A 23,615-nucleotide genomic window follows, 5' to 3' on the forward strand; every position below is an offset into this window, starting at 1 on the left:
CACTGCTATTCTGCGGTCGTATTCGCTATAATGTTTGTGGTATAGAGTAAACACGCTTTGTATATACTTAGTGCTGAATAGATAAAGCCAATATCGTTATGACAGAAGTCCAGATTTTTTGAGGCGACCTTACTATATTAGATCCACTAACAATTTTTTTTTCTGAAAATTGGGTTCCCATCATTTTTTTTTATTTTAGGTTACGAATATATTTATTAGATATCATATAATCCTAAATAAAAAGTGCCATTCGAGGGCTTGGTCACTTTTTCTTCATTATATAACATCTATTTCAATTTATAATTTTTCTGAAAATTTAGCTGAAAACCAAACCTCAAGTCTAGTACCGCATTGAGCTACAATCTAGTAAGTGCCGTCATCCGTGAGCTCAGGGTACTGTTGGGCCGGGGGTTGCACGGGCTCCGCCTGATAGAAGGCTCCGGACACGAAGGGGTTGTTGGGCACGTGGGCCTGCGGCGCGGGCGCGGCGCCGGGCGCGGGCGGGCACGGCGGCGCCACCGCACCGTACCCTGGTGGCGAGCTGCCCTTTAGAGGCGCCGATGGGTTGCCCATCTAGATTTAAAAAAAGGTATAAAAGCTTACCGTTACCGTAATTTCTGTGCAAACTGGGGTAACAGTTACTTATTTATGAAGGTAAACTCAAGCTCCTTTAATCCACAAGTGACACAATAAGTTCCACAGCTTCATCCATGTCAATAGCGCGCTCGATTGTAAGATGCGACAATAAATACACGATTAATACTTACGAAGGTGGTCTAATGGTCCTTAGACTTGACCGGCGACACGTAAGAAGACGATGGCTCAGCGCTCGACTCTGCAGTCTGCAGGGCATTTTTCTCTGTCACTCTAATTACGCCTTCATTGGAGTAAAAGAGAAAGATCCCCACAATTTGGGAATTTCGATTTTCGCGGTAGCCCCTCTGCTCGCCCGATGCGAAGATGCGACAACAGACTCAGCTGTTAGTACCTACTTACGAAGGTGGTCTCATGGTTCTTAAGACTTAACCAGCGACGCGGTGGCTCAGCCCAGGACTGTAGCTCGCCCGACGCGAAGATGCGACAACAGACTCGGTTGTTAGTACTTACGAAGGTGGTCTCATGGTCCTTAGACTTGACAGGCGACTCGTAAGAAGGCGGTGGCTCAGCCCACGGCTGCAGCTCGCCCGACGCGAAAATGCCGTAGATGGTGATACCGATGAAGTGCACCGTCGCGCCCATTAAGAACACCTCGCGCCACTCTGTTATTGCTTTCTCGAGCTTATCCTGCAGGATATATACCCATGTCAGATATCTGGTTGCCAATATTTTGAAACACAGTGAAATAGGTAGTAAAAAGCTTAATCAGTGTTTTTTTTGTCTAAACCAAACTAAAAATATATCCGTTAAGATATAATCTACACCGAATTTGACGTGACAAAGTTTGGAAATGCCATGGGAAACGGTAGATTTTCACAGTAATTTGACCTTTAACAATAATTAAATCTGGTAGGTAAATTGTTTCAAAAGATTACATAACAAAAACTGAATCAGTACAGAGATGATTATAATATATATATTTATCGAAACCTTATGCATAGAACAAAGGTATCGAAGCGCACTACCGCAACAGGAAAGCACCATAATAAAGTGCTAACTCATAAATACTGTTTCATACTCCGGAGTAACGCATCGCCGCGCACCCACAAAGCGATTCATTTCATATTCCGAACACAACTCTCTCGGAGCTCGATTTCCTTTTTAAAATTAGCCACGGCCGAATGTCCTTTTTGTTGCGCCTGCTATCGCCGAGGAGCGATACGGTGGGGGCCGCTTTCATTTCAATATAACGTAAGGACTTTAAACTGAGGCAGGAAATGCAAAATAATTTCATCTGTGAATAGATGTAGTCGTTTTTACATTATGTGCGTTTTACGGATCGATCGAATAGAATGCAGGGGGATAACATTTTAAGAAACAGAACGGCATTATTATTTGCAATCAACAACATGAGCATAAAATATAATAATCAAAATACCTGCAAATAGTCCTTATACTATTTTTATTATCTTTCATCAAAAGAACACTGAGCATGGTATTTTCCCGACAATAGGTATTCCTTCAGCTTACTCAGTTAACACGACCACGACAACTTTTTGGAATATTGACTTTCCTTTCATGCCATTAGGTTTTAAGAATGTCTCAACAAGGAGGTCAGAGATCTTGACTCTCAATACAATGTTCACCCACCTTCTCCTGCGTAATGTAGTTGATGACAATAGGCACCACAAAGCCGGCGATGGTGCCGATGCCGTTGGACAGGCCCATGAGGATGGAGGCGTATCGCGGCGCGATGTCCAGATGGTTCACATTGTAGCCGGAGATGGCAAAACCGCTGCATGCCACGCCCAACGTCAGTTCTATAGTCGCCACGTACTAACAAAGAGAAATTAGGATTAATTGAAGACATCATCATGATGTGAAATATTCAATGTACAGCGTGAGCTATCATTTTGAATGAAACTCTTGTATAGGCGAAGTGCGTGTGGGAGAGGTATCACGAAAATTTAGGGTCTGCCTTTACAGAATACGAAAAGCGATAGCAGAAAAAACAATAGCGGTGTTTGAACTACAACCCACTGAAAGACAAGCACATAGACTTTATGTAATATGAATCATTTCATACAGCGAATTATTAATTGATACAAAATACCTTTAACCTTTCATAAGGTAAGGCCATTTATAGGGGTTCAATTTTGCGTAATTTATGAAATCCTCCTGCTATATTAAGGATTAAATAAATGATGGCTATATACTCAAATTTACCTTATTATCGGCATAGGCAACTAGAACAAAGAAAAACGCCTCCAGCCCGAACCCTCCGCAGTTGAACAGCTTGCGCACGTTGGTGGTGGTCATCGTGCCACTCTTGCGCAGGTAGTCGGCCAACATGCCGCCGATCGGCACCAGCGACGTCATAATCAGGTGGGGGATAGCGCCCACAAAGCCAGACTATAACAACAAGATATCAAAGTATGAAAGTAAGTTTGGCCAAATTTAAAAAGTAACAATAGGTACCTCATTTATATTTGGCAATTTTTGTGTGAAAACTGTGAAACGGCTGTACCTGAAAGTTTCCTGTACCTACAGTTAAGTTTAAAAATACGAGTGCATACAACTGACTCAATGTCCCATAGTTTTTAATTCACTGACATGAGCTAGGTATGCGACATATTTTTTAGTAAGATGTGGTTGTGGGCACCCTATTTTTATACTTGACTGTATTTCGGTCGGTTACTCACCTCTGTGATTTGCATTTGAAATCTTGAATTAAAATATGCAGACTGGAAAATGACTAGCAAACAGAAATTCCATGTTCTGCAGAAATTTGCTACAATTATGGCGTATACCTGAAACAAAAAAAATGATTACAAACACTCAAAACATCATCTAGATAAAAAAAATATTAAAAAAGATCAAGTGCCTTAAGATCGTAAAGTTTCACAAGAGTTGAAGATTATTGTACGGCTGTTGTTGACAATCAGTATTGTGAAACAAAATAAGAGTAGCGTGCATGATGTCGACTAACTGGGGGTGAAGTAAAAAAGGCCTTCCACGGCGTGCCCCAAAAACTGGGCATGGGGGCCTGCGAGGCGGTGCCGAGGGACTGCTCGATGTACGCCATCTCCTTGCCGGCGATGTGCGGGTGCTTGCTCGGCCGCTCGAACACCAGCCACAGCCACATACAGTACCTGAGCAATAATAAACAGAGTCAGCGATAACAATGACTGGCGAAATGACTGATACTTTCCTATCTGTCTATCCTAACTATCCCCAAGAGCAAGTTGCCAGTGCCCGCAGTCTCCCAGAAAGCCAAGGTGTTCCTCTATAAGGCTTGTCACAACTATTAACACATTAATAGTGGTTTATTTCCTGATCCCTATAAAGTAAAGTAAAGTTTACTTAGTTTAGGGCTCAGGACACTATTCCTAGGCTGTCTAACAATAGAATACTTACAAATGTAATATGTTTTTTTACCATGTAATACATACTTAAGCTGCATTTTTGATACCTAAATAAATAACTAATATTAACTTAATTGTTAATTCTTATTTTATTTTTTATTTTTAATGTAATTATGAAAAACGACATGTAATATGAATTATTATGAATATACGAATATGAATATGAATATGAATCATTTTTCATTTTCATTAACTGCCAGCGACTCGCTAGGGCAGTTCACTGTTCGTAAGCGCTTTTCACTACTTACGGTTTTTCCCGTGTTATCGGCTACGCTCGTAGCGCGTAGCTCGCGCTGGCACTGAATGTGTTAATCTCTGGATGCATCCTTCACAAAGACGATTCTAAACCGTCTTTGAATATGACCGATGATCCCATAGAAGTAGAACGGCATGCTGATGACAATATCGGCCGTAAGTCCCGCAGAAGGCCAGTGTGACCAGCTCGGCTAAAATACCCTCACCCCACCTCATGAACTCACCATATAAGCCCAAAAACCCCGTAGAAGTAGAACAGTGCCTGCCACCCGATGAAATCTGACAGCATCCCTGATAGCATAAGTCCCGCAGAAGGCTATGGTGGCTCGACCACACCACAAACTCACCATATAAGCCCGAAGACCCCATAAAAGTAGAACGGCGCCTGCCAGCCTATGTAATCTGACAGCATCCCAGAGAGAGGCATGCCGATGACGATGCCAGCATAAGTCCCGCAGAAGGCTAAAGTGGCCAGCCGCGAGCGCTCCAGCGGAGGCGCCCACATGCGCCAGATGCCGTGGCATGAAGGATACGTCACACCCTGAACAGACAATAAATTCGGTTGACGTCTTAACACCTTACTGCATGTAATAAAAAATATTTTTCTACTCGTCGACTGCAATGCTTGAATTAAGACTTCGTATACCAAAGTGAAATCGCATACTTTTTTCACTATGTGACCCCAACTCAACTATAATATTCATTTCGATACAGTTCAGTCAACTATAATGAAATTGACCAATCGAAAGCGCGGAGCAAGTACCAGGGCCTCATGAGTTACGAGAAGGTATCTTGACCAACAGGCCGGGGGCGCGGGGCGTGGGGTCGGGTCGCGTAAGAGTAAGAATGTATCTTAGCTGTATACTTTTGTTTTTTTACCTACATATATGATTCTTCTACTAGTTTTAAGTTGTTTTTTTTTTTTGTTGACTCGTAAAAAAAGTATTGTATACCATAGTGATATAATCAAGCTTTTCAATCTCATACCTTAGGCAACTCAGCAAGCTTCGTTGCCTAAACACGGTACTCGACTGAAAAGCTCTCCATTATATCACGATTGTATAAAATACTATTGTTTAAATTCGAACTTTAATAGCTGTCAATAGAGTTGAATTATCATATCCGACATATATGGCTGCATGTGCATTAAGGGGTTAAATATGTTATCTCCAAGAGCGGATTCAAAATGTTCCCGACGACATATAAAAAAATGCTAGATAACTTTTGGGAAAAAAAATATATGATATATTAAAACGGATCATTCACGTATTTTAAATCAAATATCGCTCGACGTGTTTCACTCCGTTTTGAGAAGCATCATCATTACGGTTACCATCAGTTTGTCACTGACATAAACGCCGTCGAGAACGTAATTTACTTTCTATACATCTCGCTCGCACTCGCATATTAGTGCAAACGGGATGTATAGAAAGTAAATTACGTTCTCGACGGCGTTTATGTCAGTGACAAACTGATGGTAACCGTACATGACGAGCGATTTTCGACGTAAATACGTGAGTGGCGCATTTAATATATTTGATGTGTCTGTGTCTCACGGAAGTTTTGTTATAATTATTTTTTTAATATATTTCTAATCGGCAATCCAATTAAATTTAGTCAAACCCACGTCAACCCTAATTTTAAACATGCATTCGAACGTCAAAGCCCTTATACTCGTAACGTAAGTATTTAACTCTTTTGACTACTCTATACTAGCATAGGTAGGTAAAGTACCTAACCTACATATATAACTTCAATAACTATATCTAAATATTTCTGTAAGATACACCAGTCAATAGAAAATCTTCACAAAGCGTCCCATAAAATGGGATTCTTTTGTCAGTATATCTACAGTTATCAATGATTAGATTTAAGGGGATATCATGGGTATTGAGGAGTCAGCTAAGTCGCGATACACGGGCGCGCAAATACGTCGCCATGGCAACGGGGCCCGCGTAATCCTAAAGAGGCTTTTGAACATCGGAATCGATGCCGACTGTACTTGAGAGCGATTAAGAATGGATACGGTGGAGGCTAAATTGTAAAACCACTCTAACGTGATGCAAATGGGAATACCGTATTGACGTATATAGTAAGGCGCCTTCGTATGTACGAGTAGTTATGTACAATTGTGAAAAAAAAAATTGTGATGATCACCATCTAGAAAATAGCAAAATTAAAACAGACATAGAATTGTTTACCTAAGGGATTTCAATTCGAAGGACATTTTCCTTTATATAGAAAATCAGGAAAGCAAGTTTATTTTAATAACATATTTCTTTCAAAGTCTGACTTACGATATAGTATCAAAATAATAATATTAACCCATTGAACGCTATTCACGACACGTTGTCGCTACGCTATTACTACGAAGCATTTTCGCTTTTGCTTTTACGCAGCGTTTCCGCAACGTAAAGTAGCACAAAGCGTAGCATAGCTTAGAGTAATTGCTTTGGTTTGATTTTCGTACCGTTTATAATAATGTTTATTGGTCATTTACCGTTTATTACACTTTTAATACATTGTTATATTTATAATAGACGTCTCTCTCTTTAGCTCTTATTTATGATTAATAAATGCATTACCACTATTATGCTAATATCATTATCCGATGCTGTTTACACTTATTAATAAGGGATCGCATCGCACCGACCGCTTCCGCCGAGCGGCACTAATGCGCTGTTAATGCATTCCTAAAGACTACATTACACCATGTAGAAAAGCTGTAATATGCAAAATGTTGTTTGTCTACAGAAGGGGAGTAAAATCCAAACGTGACGAGCGGAATGATCGACGGGCCCTCGAAATTCGGAGCGTTCGTAATAAGCCTCATCATGCTGTGGCACGATCCGACCAATGCCAAATGTTCAAAATTTTAAACGTATGACGTTTTACTTGTTACATGTTCATCTTCACCCTCTTTGTCCTATTATTAAATGGTATCAGTAATATGTGCTGTAATACAATGTGTTTTATACTGAGTCGTCTGTCCTATTTTTCGGTGACTCAAATAAAATTGAAAAGCTTAGCATCTTGCCATATTGCAAATGAAATAAAACGCCAAAAATATATTGATTTTTGTAGAGAACGTCATAATTGCCGATAAATAAATAATAAATAAATAAAAATAAAAATCATTTATTTCGGACCACAAAAATCCATAATATGTTAGTCGAACATGTACATGCATGCAGGAACTTGTTAGACTATGTTAGTACTTAAAATTAACTTATTACCCTATCTACCTACTACATTTCATAGGGAGCTAAGGAACGGTGCAGGTTCGACCAGTGCTGCATATAGCTACTATCGAGCCTACCCGCTATCAGACTCAGGATACTGTTGCTACTGTCAAGCACTCTGCGACGCGTCGCGGCGGCACGCTTTCTTACAGAAACAGAAAAAAAAATCTTTATTCGCATTTATCTTTAACTGTTTCTCTCGATCATTAATAAACTTAAAACGCGTTGTGATGTCACCAGATGTCAAACTTAAAACACTGTATGTATTAAAAGTAAAAAAACCACACCTCAACAAATCCCTGCGCAACCTTCAATAACACGACTGCAGTCGGCCCCACAGCCATGGCGCCAGGGATAGCCATGTTAAAGATGGCGGACGCCACAATGGCCGCCCCGAAGATCCTGTTGGCCGGGTACATGGACGCCAGGAACCCGCCCGGCAGCTGCGTGATGAAGTAGCCGAAGAAGTAGGAGGAATCGATGGACGCTTCTACTTCTACCGTCCAGTTGAATGGCGTGTCTTCTTTGACGCCGCTTGATGTCTGTTAACAATGTTTTGGTGGTATGATGTGTCATGCATAATGTTGAATTAGTATGACATTTTACAAAATAAGTAGGAAGAAGCAAATACTTTGTTATTCAAGGAGCATTCATTGGAAGATCACACACATCAATTTTCACAATATACACAATTACACAACTTGTTTTACCGAAACGCAAAGCTTCAGAGGGAACTGTGGGGGGTGGGGGGACGGCAGGCCATCACAGTCTGAGTTATTCGCTCTAGCTAACGCTATGACACTGCAATTTTGAATTTGAAACCAGCAAGTGATTTTTATATTTCGGATTTTTATTACTGTACTTGTATAAATTTTTAAACATTTTTTTAACCTGCCTGGTCTGGTCCTTCTTCAACACACCTGAAGCTGCAACCTAAAACTTTACATTCTTGTAACCTTCACGTATTCGGTATCATCGCTAAAGTCCCTGAGCTTGAGTTCATACTTATCGCAGTCACGATTGACCTTTTTTCCTTAGAATACCATGTTATCTACTCTATGTGTAACATCGACTCACGTTATGTTTCTCCGTCATCTTGAGCTTGGCCATGCTCATGTTGCAGCGCATGCCAAACATGATGCTGAAGCCGAAGCAGGCGAGCAGCGCCACCGTGTAGCGCGCGCTCAGGCATGGCAGCTCCGCTTTCAGGTACTTATCTTTAACAAAATGTAACGTTTTTAGTAAGGGCAAACTAACGAACTTACCTGGAACAATCTCCTGCTCAAGCTAAGCAGTATATTAGGCAATAGCAGCTTACCAATTACGTATTGTTGTCTTGAAACATATAATCAGTATAACACGATCACTCCGATCAGGGCCACAGAACACAACTGTCTGGACTTCAACCAATTGAAATCCTTAGATTGGTCTAAAAGTAAGCCCATGACATTTAAGAATAAACATACCTAGCTAAACCTGATTGCAACGGTATTAGACATATCTACGGTCTAAAGTTTCCTTTACCACCCGTTGCGAGTACAACAAGAATAATACAGTAGGTATTATACAGAAGTCTTGCTTTAGCTAAAAAAAACTGCCATTACAGTAGTCAGGAGTTCCTATATAAAGGAGGCTGTTTTTTTTCTTTAGAGAAATATTCAATACTTAAAACGACTTGCCTATATGTCGCGGCGGGGGCCTATCAGGTGAAGGTGGTGTTTCCAGGTCCTCCCCGTCGTACATCTGATCGTAGCCCTTCTGGTCCACATGAAAGTTTTCATACTGGCTGTTCCTGGAACAAAGAAAATTGCCTCATTAGTACTTGATATAAATAAATATTAGAATACCAAAGTTTTAAAAATTATAATCCAACTAGGTACAGATTTACAAAATAGTACGTCATCCTTATTGGAAGTCGGTTAAAATGTAACCCATGTCACCCGAGCCATAAAGATGCTAAAGTGTAACACACAATAGCATCGAATGTACTGGACCTGTGTTATTTTATTCATTTTTATGGACCGGGTCATTTTATTAACTGATTTCTAAAATGAAGGCGGGCACCATTAGGAAACATGTATGCTTATAGTTATCATGGCATTTCCAATATTCAAACCTTAAAACCCTCTAATACAGATGAACAAGTATGGTGTCAGCGTAAAAGCTAAAACCTCACTGTTTACAAAACATCGTTAAATGCAACATAAAAGCAAAAATAAGTGCTCACTACCCCCGCCCAGCGTCATGGATATTCCAGTATAACGAAATTAGTCTCCCGTGAGCTGTCGTGTCGCGGCGATTAGATTGCAAACAATGAATTGCGACGTGCGACGTGCGACGACAGTGCTAATTCAATCTCATCGCTTAATGGCCTCCGTGTGCGTCCCAAACGGAGCGCACATACGCGTTGTAATTGTAATATTTTTCTAAAAATATCGGTATCATCTTGGGTCGTCCCATTCGTGTTTCGTCAAGTTCTTAAATTAGTCTTATTCTGCTTTCGTCACTCATTCTACATTCGTCACAATCGTCGGTGGCTTTCAATGTAGAATGAGTGACGAAAGCAGAATAGGACTAATTTAAGAACTTGACGAAAAACGAATGGGACGACCCAAGATCATACCAAAATATCAACGAGTTTCTACCACTTACTCACGACTGTCTGCTCCCACGGCTCATATATGAGCCAGAACGCTTATGGTGACGTCATATCGTGGGATTCGACAGGTTAATAAGAAGTTATTATGGTATGGTTTATGATACATTTATTTTAGTCACAAACCGCTAACTCCCACGAGAAGACCTCCATATAACTATCTCTGAATTCAATGGAAGAGCTATCATGACGCCAATTCAAACTTACATTTTGACATCAAAATAATATATAACAAGTACGAGCGAACGATAAGTAAATTACATCATTTTGATGTCCGAATGTAAGTTTGGATTGGCCTCCATATTTCTAATCGCGGACGAACGATATAGGTACCTACTACTTACAGTGTTATTTGATTCATCTCAAGGAAACTGCATAACCCATTTACAGAGATAATACCTTTACAGTCGTATCTCGATCCGATTTGCCTACTCAAGTTTGACGCCCTTCACTAACTAAATGCACCCAACGACACAGCCCGTACCATGAGTCACTGACAGTGTCAAAACTGTCATTTACGCTATCGAGAACGTAATTTACTTTCTATACATCTCGTTTGCACTAAAATGCGAGTACGAACGAGATGTATAGAAAGTAAATTACGTTCTCGACGGCGTTTATGTCAGTGCCAAACTGATGGTAGCCGTATAGTTTTAATTGGTAACTGAGTAAAGCTTTTGAGTTTATTAAAAATCCATTCGATTAATATCCTATTATGATACTGTTCGACACGGCAGCACCTGAGCGCAGACAACACTCAATTACTACATTGTTAAGTCACCCACACACCACACACCTCGTCGACGCTAGATTTTAATTCTGCACTTTTCATTTTATTTTTTGCACCTGCGATAGACGCTGCTTATTTGTCGATAACTGCTCTTTGATCGTATTTTATTTAATGCACTAAATTATATCAAAGTGTAAGGCATTCATATGAAGAAATCCTTATTAATTAAAGTATTATTTATATAAATACATAGCTACTATCATCACACAAAAACAATGTCAACATTAAAATTATGCTATGAATTTAATGCTACAATTTAAACATTAAGAAAAAAGAAATAAAGTGAAAATTGCACTACGTAACTGTTTATTTATTCAAGAATCATAAACATATATGACCTGAGTAGGTAACCCTAGTGATTAGTAGTTACTTAGGTAAGTAATACTACAATTAAAACTCATTGTCCCATTAACAGTTACTAGGGTTGTCACTCTGACGTTTCCACTCGGCTGAATATGCTCTTTATGTGACGAGTTCAAGATTCAAAATTGCCTCTACATAATAAGCTACAGAATAATGTGTCGCCAAGCTTGACTAGATACGTATTAGATACGTACAAACGTCTCACAATTTTTTTTCGAGAGTATGAATGTGTCACGACTCTCCCAGTTACGTAATTATCATTTATCAAAAATATTTATAACTTAGAACTAAGCTACGTATTTTTAAATATAACAGCTATCACAACTATTCTAATGTATGTATAGGTTCGCAGTTAAGAATCAAACCCTATTGTCCCATACCGTCGCTAGGGCTGACACCCCGTATCCTTCGTTTCCACTTGGTTATGCCCTTTATGCGTCGATTCATTACCGCCCAAAGGGGACGCGGACAGATAGCCGCGCTTATTACTTTTGTCACCGGAAAAATGAATTCACACGATGAATGTTACATTACATGTTGGCATGATTGTCAGTTTATTTGTAAATCTTATAACTGTAAAAATCGATCAATTTCCTTTTATTGCGCGGCAGCGGTATCTATGTTTATACAATAATTACATTACATTTAGAAACGATATTTCATTTGCACTTTTAAAATCATCTATAGTCCCCGGTTGTGAGAAAAAAGCTAGACTGTAGCGAGTAGTATGTTATTTTCACCTCAGCAGCTCGAACAAGGGTACTTTGGTACTTAAAATCGCATTTTGCTCACCGAGTGAGACAAAATGAACAAAATGCGATTTTGCTCACTCAGTGAGCAAAATTCGATTTTGCTCACTGTTTTTAAGTAGCAAAGGGTTTGTTCGAGATGCTGAGGTGAAAATTTAATTGTTGGCATATCTTAAGAAAACATGAGTGAATAGAGGTAAGTGATGAAGAAGGAATACATTTTTCGGGTTCTCTAATATGTTCTCACTGCTGAGGTGAAAGTTTTGTGAACTACACGAGATCAAAGTTATTTACATCTTGTGCGCTTTTGAGTCCCTTACTACGCTCAAGATTCTAAATTAGATTCACTCGCTACGCTCGTGAATCTATTATAGAATCTTTCGCTTGCACGGGACTCAAAATAAGCACTCGAAGAAATATCAAACTTTGATCTCTTGTTGTACAAATAACTGTTAATCAACTGATACTTAGAAAAGTATGTGTGAGAGATTAATTTTCTTCAAGGTACAGTTAGCAAAGTTGTCGGATATATAACAGCATAATAGTTGATATGAATTATTTGGTTGTACTTTAGGTATTTTATAATTGGGTTACAGACCAAGTAAATGTTTTGGTCTATTTGTTCGCAGCTATATAGTTACATTCTCTCAGCGCGCTCAAATATACGTGCCCGACACTATCATGAATAATGACAGGACTTTTCATGACATTCCAACGTTCAGTCCGTTCAGTCATGACATTCCAAAATTTCCCCACACACTTGTCAGTATTTTACTGTTTAGTATTTTACAATTGGCTTAGTTAATAGATAGGTAAAATAATTTCTTCTAAGATACTCAGTCATAATTAGAAATAAAAGCATATATAGGCTATAAAGCATATAATAGCTAGGTATCACATTAAAATATGTGTACCTACTCTTCATATGTCAAAATTCAATTATTTTTTCGTGACTGATGTTCCCGCTAACCTGTTCACACGCTAAAAGCAGTATACAATTTATTTTTTATTCGGCCATCGCGCCTCATCTAAATAACTGGTGCATCGCCGATCGGGGAGTCGGGAAACAAATTTAACCGACAATTGTAAATCAATTAGAGAGGGTGGTTTTATGGGGTGTAATAGCTACCCCCGTTGCAAGGGCCGGATTCAGAATAAACTAATTCAAATATTTATTATTTCATGGTATAATTTATAATTAATGGTATTACGAATTGGAATATACAGATTATGCCGAATTAAAAAATATAAGGAAGATGTAAGTAATAAAATACATTATTGGTAACCTTCAGGGTCCCTTAGTAACGTAGGTGAAACAGGGCTACATTTTATTGTGGAAATAAGTAAGGGATAAGTTCGCCTTTGTACTTCTTAAATATTTTTTGTTATTTTTAATATGTCATTTTGTACAATAAAGAGTTTACTACTCTAAATATTTCGTGATATTTTGTTGGGACAACCCCGGGTTAGTAAATGGTGCAAGTAGCCCTAAGCGACATATACATTCCTCAGATGATACATTACGTAAACTACAAGTTAACACAATGGGCACTCTTCCTTTGTTTAATTAATTAGCGAAGAAGTCGCGTTCCTCCCTGGCGGTAGTATTCAGCGTTCGAGTGCATATTGTGATCTCCCCGCTCTTCACGTCTCGGACAGGATCTCGGCGGAACCTGCACGACGCTTTATTTTGTTGGTTCTCGAGTGTTCTGGGTTAAGAAATCTGCATTCTGGGTGTTTATGGTTGACGACTGACAATAAATATTAAATATTACTTATAGTTAAAGTTAGGGATCGGATACCGGTATTTTTTGTATGGGAACGAAAACGGTATTTTTTCGTTCTTTTCTAATTATTTCATTTCTAATTGGCCAATCTAATAATACGAAGTCGTTACCTAAACACACAACTGAAATCTACATTTCGAATATAAAATAATTGGAAAAATATGGTTATTTCGAAATTTTTGCAAAAAACCGGTTCCGATCCCGGTTTAAGTTTTAACTGGTTAACTGCGTTAAATATGTACGTCCGTGTATTTTTTTTCGAATCATTACGTCTCAGTTAGTTGGTAAATATTATCGTTTTGAACGACATTCTACTTACTTTGCCGGTTTTGTACAAGTATTAAGGAAGCTGTATTAGTTACTAGTGAAAAACACTTATATTTATTCATAATATTTAACAACCTTGTTGAGTTTAGTGTATTACCGTTAGGTTTTATTTTTAACTGGCTTATTAGGACTAATGATTATCATATTACATCAAGAATCCTTACTTTTAAATATCACAAAATCGTTATCATTATTCGATATTTCCACTAATTGATTATTAAGTATATAAACAATGTCAGTTACCAAGAATGTTCTCAAGAGGCTCGGAACTGAGAGCATACCGAGAGTGGGTCTATTAACGAAGTTAGCGGGTAACTAAAGTTAGCGACTAGCGTGGGCCCAAGGACGCCGCGTATTGTCCAGCTATCGCCGAGATGAAAATAGTTCTACTTCTGATAATGGCAATGGAAGACTTTGTTTCTTTGAGCACGTAATTTCTGCAAGGTTTAAATAGACAGTGTAAATGTAATAAATCGGATTTATTTTTTGATAAAAGCTGGCTATCGGCGACTAGGTACTGTGCTTTTTTTCAAGAGTCGTCTACTACTCATGCGATTCTAAAGAGCATAAAGTCACTGACTATTTTATTTATCAACCTGGATTCCAATGCCGTCTTCGGTCTACATGATTTTATTAGCACGGTGTAAGCCAATGAGTGGTCGAAAATTGGTTGCAAAAATTAAAGAGAGTTGCAGGCGTCTATAGGCTACGATGACTGCTTACCATCAGGCGGGTCGTATGCTTGTTTGCCACCCACGTAGTATATAAATTAAGACTACATATCCTTACGAATATTGCAAGTTAAATAAAAGCTTATAGTATTATACTATAGCCTATTCTACCAACAAAACAAGTCCAACTTAGCCTTTTGCCCCAAACTGACTTCCTGATCGATCAGCCAGTGTATTAAACCCAGTGATTACAGCGACAAAGTTAAATGCCTTAATAACTATATCCATTAACGGGTATGACAAAACAGTAATTACGCGTCGCGTCGCGTAATGACGGCCCCGGTGGTGCATTAGCGGAACAATGGGGGAGACATAGATAATCAGTTCAACTTTTGGATGTACACTTTCGGCTTTTGATTTCTGATGTGAGGGTTGAGTTATGATTTTATGTAGTTTTATGACTTTGTACATTAGAAGCCTATACTTAGTTTTAATTCTATAACGGCGAGTAAGTACATATATTAGTGATTACTGATTATTGATTCACGTCATTATTTTAACAATTATAATATTTACATCTTATGTGAAATATAACACCTAACATTTGAAAGCTATAGAAAACTGTAGTTTATTTTAAAAAGGCTGATGTTTTTATTATTCAAATCAGCTTTTCATCTCATCAAGTCATGATCACTACAGAATAAGAAGAAAATAAACAGTTTTCTCATCGATAACACCGGTAAACTTAACGTCAATGCCATGAAATCCGTAACTAAATTAAAACCGAGTCCCAGTCTCACAACAAGAGCCAACTCTATATCCGGCTCATTACTTGCTCTGCGAGTTATGGAGTTAGTTAACAAGAGCCTTGGCTGTGTGCGATTTGCAGTCCACACACTAAAAGTAAGAATTACTCATTTTCGTTTGGGGACTGTGAGACTTGGCTGTGTGCTCTTTGTGGTCTACACACTAACAGTAAGAAAAACATGGATAATTTGATCAATTTGTTATTTTAAAGCCTAGGTAGGTAGGTTAGGGCCTGTAAATAGCATGTGTTCGCTGTTATTCGTTCGTTTAAAATACACAAATATTATTATATTCTATTAAGTGTTAGTAAATAAATATCGTTTTATTAGGGTTCCGTAGTCAAATGGCAAAAAACGGAACCCTTATAGATTCGTCATGTCTGTCTGTCTGTCCGTCTGTCCGTCCGTATGTCACAGTCACTTTTCTCCGAAACTATAAGAACTATACTGTTGAAACTTGGTAAGTAGATGTATTCTGTGAACCGCATTAAGATTTTCACAACAAATAAAAAAAAAAAAAACAATAAATTTTTGGGGTTCCCTATACTTAGAACTGAAACTCAAAATTTTTTTTTCATCAAACCCATACGTGTGGGGTATCTATGGATAGGTCTTCAAAAATGATATTGAGGTTTCTAATATCATTTTTTTCTAAACTGAATAGTTTGCGCGAGAGACACTTCCAAAGTGGTAAAATGTGTGAAAAAAATAATCATTCTGTTATTTTAGAAGTTACAGGGAAACTTCCACCGAAAATTGGTTTGAACGAGATCTAGTAAGTAGTTTTTTTTAATACGTCATAAATCGCCTAAATACGGAACCCTTCATGGGCGAGTCCGACTCGCACTTGGCCGCTTTTTATTTATTTCAAACATTCGTTACATTCCAATTTTCATATTATGTTAGGTATTTAAATTCACTCGCACTGTCAATAATAATGTCATTTCTTAAATGTCATGACATTATTGCTGATTGTGTCTGGCACGTAATTAGATATCGTTAAGTACGTATGAAACATATGGACCCCACTATTTTAACTAAGTACTTCTTTTATTCATTCTAGATCACAAAAAATCGGTTCCAAGGGTGGAATAAAAAATGCATACAACGTTTTCATTACTTTTATGTAGGTATTCAACATTGAAACTCAGTAACTCTGTGCCTATGCAACTCATGCATAATCACATTTTTTCACATAATGAAATCAGAGGCAAGATGTTTAAAATAATGGATACTCAGTCTTATTCCTTTAACTATAAGGTTGGGTTTAGATCATTGTAGATACCTCGCACACTTAGCTACATTTACTAACTGTGTAAGATACGAGTTTTTTTTAGAGTAAGTAGTTAATATAAAGGATGAACCTAAAACTAAAGATAAGTTTGACCTAATTGCCAATCAGTCCAGTCACTTAAATAGATATATAAAGTGGGCGGAAGGGCACATCGATGACGTCCAAACGCCAAGACTTTGAATAAAACATGTAATAAATAAACGCAGGGCTGACATGCTTCTTAAACTCGGTTTAAATCTATATTAATAATACCTACATATACTTACAATTATTTAAAGTTATGTTCGAAGATTCCGCACGTCTTACAACGGCTGTCAGCTTGGCTGAGATGATTTGTAATTTATATATTACTTATAAATAGTCCTTTTGTTTTATGTGATGTAGAAACGTATCAAAACTAAACATAGGAACGTACATTTAAACATGTAAATGTTCACAGCAAGAACGCCGTATAAATGAATAAAGAGAGCCCCATAAATAAATCACGGGAACGGTCTCGCGTTTCGACACTCGCGAGCATAATGGAGTTATGACAAAAATGGCGAAGCCCGAGAAATATCACTTGGCGAACCCGAGACGCTTGTTAGCGACTTTATTTATGGCCAGATTTATTTTATGGCCGGCGAGGATATCGCTGAATCAATGGGGAAGAATTGCTCTAAAAACAGGCAATCACATCGATTTTTCTGTTAAACTGTCTCTTTTGCCCGACTAACGAGGAGGGTAATGTTCTTGGAGTTTATTATTTCTTATTTATTTACGCTGTGCTATGGTAGACGGAATAAGTACGATTGAGGTGTTGTTAGACATGTGTTAGTTGTAGAGGCAAAATGAGGCTACAACCGTAACTATGAATAAGTTTTTGGCAAAAATTTCATTTTTGGTACAAACTTTTATCACTGACTGTACTTTTCTTACAACAGACAACTAATACTCATCGAAACAATTCTAAAAACCCCTAACACAATTAGGTTACGTTGTTTCATCACAGAGTTCCTATAGCCACCTCCTGTCTCCATCATCAGATCAGCTCGATGGTACCATAATATTGCATTGTCACCCGACTTACATGTGTATGCAAAGTTTCATCTCAATCGGAAACCGGGAAGTGGATCAAATTTAACTTGCATTCCATTACATAGTTACATACAGGTCGACCTAATAAAAGCTTGTTAAAATATCGTTTATTAGAGGTATGTTCGGGTCATGTAACCCATAAAATTCTGAAAATAAGGTATACCAGAGTTCGTCCAAGTCTAACTTTTCACCGAATTGAACAGAACAAAGTGAGGAGTGTCAATAAATTTTACATTAATGATGGATGACACAGTTTATGTTTGCTCCGACTATATTGTAGTAAAGTTGACGAGGATGATGTTATTTAATAAAGCGCTTAAAAACGATTTTAATAGTTATCTAAAAACAGAAACTGAAAACAGACTGTAGCCTACACCGAACGTGCTTTTGGGCGATTCTATTTCAAATATTGTGTTTCCAGGGAGCGAGGCGAGCGACAAATATAATAAAAATGGAAGGCAAACAGTGCGGGACGTATTTGCGATGATATTTGTTTCGTAGGTTCTTACTCTCTGCTCTAATCTGCCGGGGGAGGCAGACCTCACGCGCGGGATTTTGTTTCTTGATTTTTATTTCCAAATCAATTACGGTTTCCTCTATTTATTTATTGCCAAGGGCATGTTCGACTTGGTTTAATGGTGACACGTAATAAGCCAGTCATAGGGACACTTTTGTCAAAGTGAAAATTATAACGTGAACATGACAGAAAGGTGTACCACGTGTTTAATGTAGCGCTAGTTATTTTAAGGTAATTGACCGAATTAGCGAAGGTCTGTTTCAGCTTGGACAAAAATGCTTTCGTATGTGCGGAGCCATGGGGGTTTGCGAGGTCTACAGCTCACAGAGCCGCTAATATTTATTTGTTGGGTTTTGTCAAGATATTTATTTCAAATTAAGCCTTTTTGCCGTTGAAGTAAAATTAAATAATTGATTTATAGTTTGCCCAACTCAACATTCTAAGGATATCATATTATACCCCATTGAAAACCTTTGCAGTCGACAATTCTTACAACGTCTCTGAATGGATTTACCTGATCTTTTTAGTCCTTTAGCGGGATTACCCGCTTTCAAAATTACCTTATTTGATTCATTCTTTTTCGTTCAAACAAATCCAAGACGCTCTACAACTTAAACCCATCTCCCGAAGTGTAAACGTTATTGCACGCAGTAAATAAATTGAAGACTCGAAAGGGGGATCCCGACAAATCCCCGGTTAATCCAGGAAAGAGCTCCGAATGCAGGTTAGTTGTAAATATCAATTACGCAAATATCCTGGCTTAAGTGTAGACGGATGCTTTGCGAGGATAAAGTGAATTGGAGCGAAGGGGTGGCTCTAGCGTAACTCCCTGGAGCGTTTTAGGGAACATGCTGACCGTTGTGTGAAATAGCTGCGAACCACAGATTACTTGATAATGATGTTGATGATACAGGAGATACACCAGTTCAATATTCAATATTTTGTCACTCGTGACAAATTTCTAGAACAAACAGTGTGGCTAAATGATGTAAAATTATCAGCATTTGTCGATAAAATGCATACAATAAATATCGAAGTATTTTTTTCTAATCCAAGATATTTTCCTAAGCAAAACACAAATAGAATGAATGGGGGTTTTTATATACCACATATAAACACAGGTATATATACTACTTATAATATGAGTTATCTAAGTAAAGTCTAAGTTATTATAAGTCTAACCATGAATAATCCGTGATCTGAACTAAGGCGATAAAAATGTAACATACGTTAAGCCTGCATTGACGATTGATTAATTTGATTATCATTGTCACGAGGACGCTGTTATTCTCATGTAAGTCATGTATATTAGAGTGACAGTTCAGTATAGTATGCAAAAATTCGTTCCAGTGAAATTCCGCAACATGGCGCGTGATATATTCCTGGTCAGGCTTTACCTCTTCTGATAAGCTCACTTTCATTAGGTAGGTAGATAAGTTAGCTCTTGTATCAGCATAACTAAATAGGTAGTGTACGTAGGTGTTGATTAATTTTTTAATATTCCTTCCTTTGCCTAAAACCGATTTCCCGAAAGTAACTCACAGTAATCAAAACTAGGCCGTGACTGTAGAGAAATACGGCAGCAATCAATTGGAAAACGTCCCGGGGGCAATTTTTTCAAATCCAATAGAAATGGGAGTACACAATTTCAATATTCGTACCGCTGACTCGCAGAGTATCATTCCGGACTATTGAAGAGTCCGGGCACAGAATAAGTAATAGTATTGTCCGGGTGAAAGATGACTCACGTTAGATCGGGCCGTGTCCGGGCCGGAGCTGCCGGAGCTTCGTTTTCTATGAAAAGCATCACGTGATCACCTGTCATCTGTCATAGAAAAGTAATCGCCGGAAGCTCCGGCCTAGACACGGCCCGGTCTAACGTGAGTCATCCTTAAGTCGTCACTCGCGCCGACAGAATCCGTCTAAGCTAACTTTGCACTGACTTGAATAAAACAAAGTGAGGAAGTGTCATTATCAACGTAATCATATTCATAGAAAGTTGACATTCGTGATGTCTTTGCTGACTGGCTTTTCTGTATCTGAGCAAAGTAAGTACTTATACAAATAAGGAGGAGAGGTCTTTCCAACCGAAAATTGCATGCAAAGCCCACACCCACATAACCCACATTGACCTTAGTAATTGTTAATTATCTTGAGGTCATTTTACACCGGTAAGTATGTCCAAAATAAGCTTATTTAACTCGCGCTCGCTACCAACGAGAATGCCCGGACTTAGCGACCTCTCGCTGTGTGGCCGGTATTAGGTCACGGTCTTTAATTAATTAAGGAATTCTAAACATTGTACATTGATTGGATCGTTTGGAAGAAACGATCAGCCATAATTATGGAGATTTTAAAAGTGTTTATTAATTTGAATATTTTTAAGACAAAATGTTGCTTATAGTTTTGAATAAAACGGGTCAGAAGCACGCGGGGAGAGTAGGATTTTCGTACGACTTTTTAATTAAACGTGGCTATTTTCTTTATGATATGTAGATACAAAAGTGTTCAACATGTGCATGTAAAAGTTCAGTATCTTGGCTATTTTCATAAGAAAGATGAGCATTCGGAGATTAAACTAACAAACATTTGTTGCCACAACCAAGATTATAGTATATGCAATAATGAATATTATAGTTGACTAAACTGTATCGAAATGAATATTATAGTTGACTAAACTGTATCGAAATGAATATTATAGTTGACTAAACTGTATCGAAATGAATATTATAGTTGAGTTGGGGTCCCATAGTGGAAAAAGTATGCGATTTCACTTTGGTATACGAAGTCTTAATTCAAGCATTGCAGTCGACGAGTAGAAAAAGTAAAAAAATAAAAATAAATCGTTTACGTAGACATGTACAACAACCATAAATGTAAGCATGAACTAACAAAGAATGGTAGGCACGACATCCCTTACCCTAGTCAGTAGTTCAATCATAAAAAGAAATTGGCATACCTGTGTCCCGTAATGCCGGCCCAGGGGACCGGGGGATGACATGTGAAGACATAAAACTTAACTAGGACTAAATGTAGGGAACGGAAAATGGTACTTGTTCGAAATTGTTGTTTTCTTGAGAAGATTTTTTTTCTTTCGAACATATACAAATTAGAGATTTCTTTGTTTCAATGTGTGTTATGAGTCATTAACCCTTACCGCATACGAAGCCATAAATGGCGCATATATAACATATTCAACTCTATTGACATCTATTAAAGTTCAAATTTAAACAAATATTTTTTATTTCATGCAGTAAGAGGTTAAAAAATATTTTATTAAATATTTTAATTTGTGTTTTTAAGTAGTCACACTACTACAAATAATTATAAACTGAAATAGGTGTCTGGAGGACTTTGTCACTTTTTCATCTATTTCAGTTTAAAACTTACATAATATGTAACTTTATTGACTCATCATCATCTTCCTCGCGTTGTCCCGGCATTTTGCCACGGCTCATTGGAGCCTGGGGTCCGCTTGGCAACTAATCCCAGTAATTGGCGTGGGCACTAGTTTTTACGAAAGCGACTGCCATCTGACCTTCCAACTCAGAGGGTAAACTAGGCCCGTATTGGGATTAGTCCGGTTTCCTCACGATGTTTTCCTTCACCGAAAAGCGACTGGTAAATATCAAATGATATTTCGTACATAAGTTCCGAAAAACTGATTAGTACGAGCCGGGGTTCGAACCCGCGACCTGCGGATTGCAAGTCGCATGCTCTTACCGCTAGGCCACCAGCGCAGCGCCAATTTTATTGACTGCACATCCAAAATTGTAATGCTAGTATAGGAATACTCTGTTATTAGGTACCTACCTACAGTTTTGCCCGTAACTTCAGCATGAAATGATGATTGATATAAACTACACTGATATATAAAAGGGATAACATTTTATTTTATCCTTTTCTAAGTCGGTTTTCTTTTTTGCCACTTCTCCTGTCTGATTAACCCTTTTGTGTTCGAATCAGTGCGGGTGCTACGCCGCGTCGTAGCATTATTTAGCGTAGCATTCGGTGCCGTTGTCGTTCCACAATTACAGAGATGTTATTCCAAGCAAGGGAACATCTAATTTGAACTCAACATGCACCGAAGTGACACATACAGAGTGTATTCGGGTAATCAAGAAAAGTTCAGAACGTCAGGTAATTCTTAAAATGGACTATAATTTGATGGAGTTACGAGTGATTTTCGGACTATCTTGCTAGCAAATAATCTACTGCCGCTTATCAGTTTTTTTAACTACATTTAAATAAAAATACAATTTAAGTACCTACATCTATACCGCGTACTTACATTATCCATCGCCAAAACATGGTCCCAGTGGATTTGTACCCGGGGAATCAACAGGTGATGCCACACAACGCTACGCAAACTTCACACAAACTTACACCCTCTCCCTTCCCCTCAAAGTCCAACTTTGAATCACACGTTTATTATTTCTAAGTAAAGGCAACCTGTGGATTTTCGCGAGATTACTTTCGCCGAAAATTGAGAACCGTTGTGAAATACACTTTTAAGGAAATGCAGTGTACTGTACCTAGAGTTCTAAGTACTTGTATACAGTGAGGTGCAATAAAAGAGTAGTGATAATGAATGTAAATCGCGTTATGGAGAAGATATCTAGGCGCGAGCGAGCGGTCGTGACGTCACGGGCGCTGGTATCAAACTAGCCAGATGCGTGCCACGCTCCCTCAGTCCTTACTCAAAGAGCGATTCTGCAATAATTTGCTCATGTTATTATCTTTTTTTCCTTCGAAGATAAAAAGATAGATTTGTATTTTAAATGTATACTACTCTTGAGCTGGTTGATCTGTGAATAAGCCTGTTAAAAGGAAGAACTTTTGCCAACATTGTTGGAATAAGTTTAGCAATACACATTATAGTAAGTATAACATGTTAATTGTTTAAGATAAGGTGATAATGGATAAAAGGAAATTAAGTTAAGGCACAACATGAGTTTAGGTTTTTGTTAGTTTCTTTCTGATTTGCTTCAATAAACTTGACTAGGCTATTAGGTTTTCTATTAACTACTACTGTGATTATTCATTGCTCATAAAAGTT

General features: G+C 38.1%; 1 protein-coding gene and 1 long non-coding RNA gene across 2 annotated transcripts in view; one reads left to right on the forward strand and one right to left on the reverse strand.

Annotated features, from left to right (window-relative positions):
- Positions 1-326: 326 nt before the first annotated feature.
- Positions 327-23,615, reverse strand: part of LOC134651833 (vesicular glutamate transporter 1) — a 64,384-nt gene continuing 41,095 nt past the window's right edge. Inside the window, exons 4-13 of the mRNA XM_063506952.1 lie at positions 9,199-9,311; positions 8,597-8,736; positions 7,807-8,061; positions 4,625-4,818; positions 3,587-3,749; positions 3,300-3,407; positions 2,824-3,009; positions 2,248-2,433; positions 1,108-1,284; positions 327-573 (exon numbers count right to left, since the gene is read on the reverse strand). Of these exons, the coding sequence (XP_063363022.1) occupies positions 364-573; positions 1,108-1,284; positions 2,248-2,433; positions 2,824-3,009; positions 3,300-3,407; positions 3,587-3,749; positions 4,625-4,818; positions 7,807-8,061; positions 8,597-8,736; positions 9,199-9,311 (1,732 nt within the window). The 3' untranslated portion in view covers positions 327-363. The remainder of the gene's footprint in view (positions 574-1,107; positions 1,285-2,247; positions 2,434-2,823; positions 3,010-3,299; positions 3,408-3,586; positions 3,750-4,624; positions 4,819-7,806; positions 8,062-8,596; positions 8,737-9,198; positions 9,312-23,615) is intronic.
- LOC134651919 (uncharacterized) lies at positions 2,938-7,243 on the forward strand. The gene is made up of 2 exons (XR_010097144.1): positions 2,938-2,982; positions 7,032-7,243. It is a non-coding gene; the product is annotated as an uncharacterized LOC134651919 (long non-coding RNA).

Source organism: Cydia amplana, chromosome 1 (genome assembly GCF_948474715.1).
Source record: "Cydia amplana chromosome 1, ilCydAmpl1.1, whole genome shotgun sequence".
NCBI classification, from domain to species: domain Eukaryota; kingdom Metazoa; phylum Arthropoda; class Insecta; order Lepidoptera; family Tortricidae; genus Cydia; species Cydia amplana.